The 7835-nt window shown below is 50.1% G+C and overlaps 1 protein-coding gene across 1 annotated transcript; it reads right to left on the bottom strand.

The window, feature by feature from the left end:
- Positions 1-1089: 1089 nt before the first annotated feature.
- Positions 1090-2932, bottom strand: LOC123089227 (amino acid transporter AVT1I-like). Its single transcript, XM_044510952.1, has one exon. The coding sequence runs from the start codon at positions 2915-2917 to the stop codon at positions 1622-1624; it is 1296 nt and encodes a 431-aa protein (XP_044366887.1). The 5' UTR covers positions 2918-2932; the 3' UTR covers positions 1090-1621.
- Positions 2933-7835: the final 4903 nt, after the last annotated feature.

A 7835-nucleotide genomic window follows, 5' to 3' on the forward strand; every position in this document is an offset into this window, starting at 1 on the left:
TTCCAACCCTAAACTCCATTGTTGCTCCAAGCTTCATTTTTGGCCGATCTCTCTCCCTATCCAATCAAACTTGTTGATTTGCTCGGGATTGGGTGACAAGGCCCCGATCTACACTTCCACCAAGAGATATTCGATTCCCCCCACTTATCCCTAGCGGATCTTGTTACTCTTGGGTGTTTGAGCACCCTAGACGGTTGAGGTAACCTCGAAGCCATACTCCATTGTGGTGGAGCTTCGTGGTGTTGTTGGAAGCCTCCAATTGTTGTGGAGATTGCCCCAACCTTGTTTGTAAAGGTTCGGTCGCCGCCTTCAAGGGAACCAATAGTGGAATCACGGCATCTCGCATTGTGTGAGGGCGTGAGGAGATTATGGTGGCCCTAGTGGCTTCTTGGGGAGCATTGTGCCTCCACACCGCTTTAACGGAGACGTACTTCCCTTTAAAAGGAAGGAACTTCGGTAACACATCCTCGTCTCCACCGGCTCCACTCTTGGTTATTTCGTGCCTTTACTTTTGCAAGCTTACTTGTGTTGTATCTACTGCTTGCTCGTGTGCTAGTTGTCATTGCATCATATAGGTTGTCCACATAGTTGCATATCTAGATAATCTATTTTGTTGCAAGGTTTAAATTGATAAAGAAAAGTTTAAAAATTGTTAGTTGCCTATTCACCCCCCCTCTAGTCAACCATATCGATCCTTTCAACCACTTTTTACCTCACGTTATTTGCCTACTTGAGGCGCCACACCCGAAAGGGATTGAAACCCCTTTAACACGTCGGGTTGCGAGTATTTGTTATTTGTGTGTAGGTGATGTTTATGTGATGTGAGGAGGTTCTCCTACTGGTTTGATAACCTTAGTCTCATCACTGAGGAAAATACCTACCGTTGATATACTGCATCATCCCTTCCTCTTTGGGGAAATACCGACATAGCTTTAGCAGACATCAGCCGCACCCGCCAGATCAGATATGTCTGGAGGCCAGACCACGCACCCGTCCACCAGGCCCTCCATGCCGCCACCGCCTATCCGGGGTCAGATGGCCCATCGCCGCAGATCTGGTAGCCGCCGCCAAACGCAGCCAACGCCGCTGCCTGAAGCAAGGTCGTCCGCCGCGCCCGCAGCCATCGTCGCCCGAGACGGAGCCGAGCGTCGCGACACCGCCGGACAAGGTAGGGACGCCCGCCGTGCCGCCAAGGCCAAATCGACCGCGCCTCCTCATGCCGCGGGGCTCCGCACCATCCCCATGGCACGGGAGAGAGGGAGGCCCCCGCCACCACCGTCGGTCCCCCCGGGCTATAGGCCGGCGGCATCCTTCGGTTGTGGCGGAGGGAGGGAGGGAAGGAAGGGAAGGCCTCGGCGGCTAGGGTTTCGTCCCCGCCCGAGTCGCCTGAGCAGGGGAGACGCGGAGGGCTAGGGAGGGAGGAAATGAAGGGAAAGTGCGGATCAGCTTCCGCCCCAGAATTCTTAAAATTATGGATGACTCTCACGACTTTATCTTATGTACATTATGATCACTCGGCTTGTTTTGTTTGTACTACTCCCTCCGTCCCAAAATAAATGTCTCAACCTTGGGACGGAGGGAGTAAATACTAGCACAGCTAAAAGGAAGCAAGCACTCTTAATTAGAAAGTGCCTATGATGTCCAACAAAGAAGTGTAGGTGCCAGTGATGGCAACGAACGCCCCGAGCAGCAGGATGGCGACGATCGCGGCGACCTCGACACGGCTAAGGCCTTTGGCTTTGTAGATGTTGAGGTAGCAGAGGCAGGGAAAGAAGACTGTGGCCATGACGCTGAGGAAGGAACCGATGAAGGACATGAGGAACCCGAAGAACGGCACCATGGACGCCACCGCGACCGTGCTGACGAGAACGGCGGTGCTGATGGCCACCCTCGCCGACCCACTCCCCGCGAGCGAGAACCTCTCCTCGATCGCCGACGTGATGGGCGCGACGAGCAGCGCGTACTTGGTCAGCGGGTTGATGAGAGTCATGACGATGGCGATCTTGGTGTAGAGCCTCCCCGATGGCAGGTTGAGCGTCACCTGCGACTGCACGTCGTCTCCGTATATGAGGTAGCCCAGCACCGCCGTGAACCCGTAGTTGATGCTACAGAGCACCGAGGAGAAGAGCAGCACTTGGGAGAAGCGCTCGCGGTTCCTCATGGATGAGTATATCGTTGGAAAGACGGCATGGCCGGTGAAGCAGACGAAGTAGAGGCCGAGAGAGGTGGGCAGGCCGGCGAGGTTGAGGACGTTGCCGCTCCCGCGGAACCCGGACTCAGAGACGCCGGCCCAGATAAGCGACGCCGTCAAGGCCGCGGACGCGACGAGCCCGAGCGCCGACACGTAGGCGAGCACGCCGAGGTTCTTGAGCCAGGTGGTGGGCAGCACGACGGCGCCGGCCAGGACGATGAAGAGCTGCTTCCCGCGCAGCCAGTAGCCGGCGGGCAGCTCCACGCCGGCGCCGGGGAAGAGCTTGTCGAGGTTGTCGCCCTCGAGGACCAGGAAGCTGATGGCGACGAGGTAGAGCTCCACGTACATGAACAGGGCGACGGTTCTCCGGCCAGCGGCGCCGAAGGCCAGCTGGCCGACGTCCGGGTAGGTGGCGACGGAGCCGTCGGCGCGCATGCAGCGCCCTATGAGCGTGCCGGTGTAGTAGCAGACGGCGCCGACGAGGGCGAAGAGTGCCAGGCTGAGCCACCCGCCCCGCGACACCGCGTAGGGCATGGAGAGCACCCCGATGCCCGAGACGGCGTTGGTGAGGTTGAGGCACGTCCTGGAGAAGGAGGCGCCGGCGCTGCGATACGGAGGGAGCTGCGCCTCGGCGTCGCGGTCAGCTCGTTTCCCCGTGGCCGTGAGAAGAGGCTCGCCGAGGGGGCTCGCCGTCGCACCGAGGCCATTCGTCTTGTGCTCTTCCATCTTTGAACGGCCGGCCAGAAGATAGATGATGCGGTTGATCGTTGGACGATTTATATAGTGCCGCGCCTTGCCTGGCTGCGCGCGGGCCTGTTTATAGTGCGGCGCCCCTGCCGGCCGGTCTGTTGTCAGTTTGCCAACGATGACTCCAAGATGGCTCACCCAAGAGATGATCGGTATTTTGACACGTGAAACACCGTCTATAGAAGAGTTTATCTTTTACAGCAAAGAGTTTATCACCTTTGCTGCACTCATGTGGTCCACTCGGTATTTGCTAACGAGAATATGACCGCAATTCCAATAGTATATGTGTGGTGGAAGCCACGGCGAGTGGACTCGAGTCAATTTTCACCCCCGTCGCGTCGCGTCGCTCGCTAGTCACTACCTTCACGTGGTAGCACACGGTCGATATGCGTGTGGGTTGAAGCTTGCCCCGTTCATGATTACCGTGCGTTTTATATCCAGACACGTGTATAAAAATATACGGAAACACTAACTCCGACATGTGTGTGTTCCCCAACTCGCCCACATGTGTTGATCGTCGTCCAGTGCCTTTTGCATGAATCTTGACATGAAAAGATGGATTTAGTGTGCCACATAGGACGGGGCTGGTGTGTGGGCGTTGGAGAGTTTGCCCACACGCTCACACCATGCTGTTTGCCAGCTGCGCCGTGTGGGCGAACTAGTTTCTGCCCACACAGTCGGCCACCTACTTCATGCGCGTGTGGGCGAATTGCTTACACGACACTCCTACGTTGTAGATGACAACTGCAGTTAGGCGAACATGGCAACTAGATAAACACATATGGTAACTGTGATTTTTTTGCTAGATGGCAACTGCAGTTGCGCGTACGTGGCAACCAGATAAACAAACATGGCAACTGTGATTAACAATACATGACAACTATGGTTGGACCACACGTGTCAACTAGGTAAACACATATGGTATGATGATGTAGCAGAGACTAGCGATATGCTAAATTGTGCGAGTCACAGACCAATTTTTTCACGGTACTAGAAACAGCAAGAAGATCTTTCAATAGCCACAAAAAATATTCTAGTGGATGTAGATATTAAATTAGAAATAAACAGATTTCTGCCCTTGCAATTTAACAAGAACAAAAATTGACCTGCAAAAAGATTGACGAGGAACAAGCTCAATACAGCAAAAACCGATCTGTGAGATCGCAGAAGCACGGCAACTTGGCGTCCCCAGCCTGGGGCCTTTTCTTTGTTTTATTCAACTCTCGATCAAACTAATCTCAACAAAATAACCTCTCCTCTACACGGCCGTAGCCGGCCTTATATATAGGTGACGCGCACGTAATAATCTGACTTGTGTACGAGACCTATCTAATCTGGACTCTCTCTTTTCTATCCTAACAAAACAAGGAATTAAACGATTTAATTATCCGGCACGCTGATCACCTAGTAACTAACCTGGACTCCAAAGAAAACTAGTAGTACGTAACTAGTAGTACAAACGATTTGACCCTCCCATATCAATTGATCGGCACAGCTCCTGCAATAGTTTATGTAGCACATGGCATTCTGAAGGTGGGTTTAACTTCATCCTTCTTCGGTTCAGTTGGTGGAACTTCAAAACTAAAAAAACCAATTTGTAACACATTCCGAAGATTATCTCTTGCACTAGAGGCCATATCATCCCCTCCTCCTTAAAACGAAGCCGTCCGCGGTTTCGTGGTAGCTTTGGAGACCCTCTTTTGAACTGAAAAAACATCTTCTTTGATAGCATTGGCATACATTGGCCGCAATATACATCGTCTCCCAGCATCCCAAAAAGAATAAGTATTGGACCTCCCATCATGTGTGGCACGATGATCATATTACCATGGCCTTCCCAATAACAAGCGACATGCATCCATTGGCAAGACATCACACATTATTGTGTCTTTGTAGTCACCAACTGGAAAATTCACGCGCACCTTATGAGTAATTTGAGTTTGCCATACTGATATAACCACTCAATGCAATGTGGTTGCAGGTGTTTCCACATAGGCAACGCTAAGGCATCCACCAATTCCTTGCTGATAGCATTAGTGTAGCTTCCACCATCAATGATCATCGTACAATTGGTGTTGTTGACCTTGCACTGAGTCTGAAAAATATTCCAACGCTGCCTCTTATCTTCAATGCGATCCTGTTGACTCGTTGCACCATTAGTGAAGGATATGACTCAGCAGCTTCAAAACTCGCAACCACATCTTCAACATCCTTAGATTTTTCACTAGAAGTGTCAGAAACCGCCTCTTCATCACTAGCGGATGCATAGCCATCTCTCGTGAGCAACACTCTTTTCTCATTAGGACATTCACGCTTCATATGTCCCCTTCTTCCACACTTGAAACACTCTATGTCACTAGTGCGTCCGGTCGACTGTGCACTAGAATCAACCATCGACAATCCTGATTTTGAAGCATCCTTTTGCACGGAACCATGAGAGCGATTTGATGATGTCGCCCTGGAGCTAGGACCGGTATCCTCACTCTTATACTGCGAGCGTCGCCATGTGTTCAAAGTGGTACTGGGAACTGTGTTGACTTGGCGTCGCTTAATCTGTTGTTCCGCACGCACAGCTTGGTGCACAAGATCTTGTATGTTGTAGTAGACCATCATCTCAACACGATCCTGCACCTTGATATTTAGCCCGTTAAAGAAACGTGCCATGGTCGCCTCTGGATCCTCCGTTGTCCCTGTACGTATCATAAGTTCCATCTCCTTGTAATATTCATCAACACTCATATTACCTTGAGAGAGCCGCTGCAACTTGTTGTACATATCTCTTTTATAGTGCTCAGGAACAAAACGTCACCTCATGAATTCTTTCATACCTCGCCAAGTCGTCGGGCGATGTCTTGAACGACAAATTTGATTCCACCAAATTAGCGCGTAACCGGTGAACTCAATTCCAGCAAGTTGAACTTTCTTCTCCTCGCTATAATGATGGGCATCAAAAATTTGATCAACACGCATCTCCCACTCCAAATAGCCTTCTGGTTCGCACTTGCCGGAGAACGAAAGGATTGAAATTTTTATGCGCCCAATTCCATCGTCCAAAGGCACACACACAGCTTGACCAACTCGGTCATGCACTCCACCATGAACGGATGTTTCAGGACGAGGCTCATAGTGTCGTGGTCGTGGAGCGTACCCCGCTGCCTGGTCAACGCCGTCATCAAGACCATCATCTCCAACATGAGGTGCCGCCAAACGGCGATCATGCACGCCGGCATGTCCGCCGCGAGCCGGTGGTGCATAACGCAGTGGAGCAGCCGGAGCAGTCCGTGGTGGTGCAAAATTCGTTGCCGGCATATTGATGATGTCTGCCAAACCATCGAACCGAGTGATCAGTACATCTATCCTTTTGCCGAGCGCATCATGACATTGGTTGATGTAGTTGCATGTGTGGTCAAAACCATCCCGAATATTTTGAGGAATATCATCCGCGTACACTGGACGTACAATTTCCTGAGAATCAGCAGCGACCTCGTCTTCCTTGTTGACCGAGGTCGACATCTTGATCAACACAATACCATGAACAACCTTAGCTCTGAATAACACTTGATGTAGCACAGACTAGCGAGATGCTAAATTGTGCAAGTCACGGACCGATTTTTTCACGGTACTAGAAACAGCAAGAAGATCTTTCAATAGCCACAAAAAAATATTCTAGTCGATGTAGATATTAAATCAAGAATAAACAGATTTCTGCCCTTGCAATTTAACAAGAACAAAAATTGACCTGCAACAAGATTGGCGAGGATCAATCTCAATACAGCAAAAACCGATCTGTGAGATCGCAGAAGCACAACAACTTGGCGTCCCCAGCCTGGGGCCTTTTCTTTGTTTTATTCAACTCTCGCTCAAACTAATCTCAACAAAATAACCTCTCCTCTACACGGCCGTAGCCGGCCTTATATATAGGTGACGCGCACGTAGTAATCTGACTTGCGTACGAGATCTACCTAATCTGCATTCTCTCTTTCCTATCCTAACAAAACAAGGAATTAAAGGATTTAATTATCCGGCACGCTGATCACCTAGTAACTAACCTGGACTCCAAAGAAAACTAGTAGTACAAACGACTTGACCCTCCTATATCAATTGATCGGCACAGCTCCTGCAATAGTTTATGTAGCACATGGCGTTCTGAAGGTGGGTTTAACTTCATCCTTCTTCGGTTCAGTTGGTGGAACTTCAAAATTAAAAGAACCAATTTGTAACACATTCCGAAGATTATCTCTTGCACTAGAGGTCATATCACATGACAACTACTGTTTGACCATATGTGGCAAGTAGTTAATTACACAAGGAAACTACGGTTTGATTACACGCGGCAACTACCATAAATTAGACATAGCAACTATACTTAACCAAAACAGATAGAGTTGCCATGATTTTACAACTACACTTGCCATCCCGCATAACTACATCAGCCAACCAGGATGGCAACTAAATCACCATCCCACGGTGTACCTAAAGTAGCTGCGCCAGGACGTGTGGGCATTTTTGCTTCGTGCCACATTCGCGGGGTGGAGATGAGTAGTACGTGTTGGCGTGTGGCAGGAAGTAGCCGCGCCCACACGTGTGGGCAATTCTAATGTCCGTCCATGCACAGTCCGTATGGACTGCATCCTACTCACACCATACACGGTGTGTGAGCGCATATCGAATATACCACACGTGTGGCAGTTATCAGCGTCCAAAATATATGGACGCATCTACACACCGGCCGGCTGCTCCCTGGCGTTCCAGAGCAGCCGGCCAAAATAGTCTGAAACAGTTATTATGGACTAAATGACGTACTAAATGAAGATCCTATTTTAATTAGATTTTTTTCATCTAGTCCTTTTCTTCATGACGTATTAAATGTCTGAAACAATTATCTTCTAAATGTAGA

The sequence above is a fragment of the Triticum aestivum genome, chromosome 4B (genome assembly GCF_018294505.1).
Source record: "Triticum aestivum cultivar Chinese Spring chromosome 4B, IWGSC CS RefSeq v2.1, whole genome shotgun sequence".
Classification (NCBI taxonomy): domain Eukaryota; kingdom Viridiplantae; phylum Streptophyta; class Magnoliopsida; order Poales; family Poaceae; genus Triticum; species Triticum aestivum.

Coding starts and splice junctions, on each gene's coding strand:
- LOC123089227 (XM_044510952.1), bottom strand. CDS start 2,917: ATGGAAGAGCACAAGACGAATGGCCTCGGTGCGACGGCGAGCCCCCTC.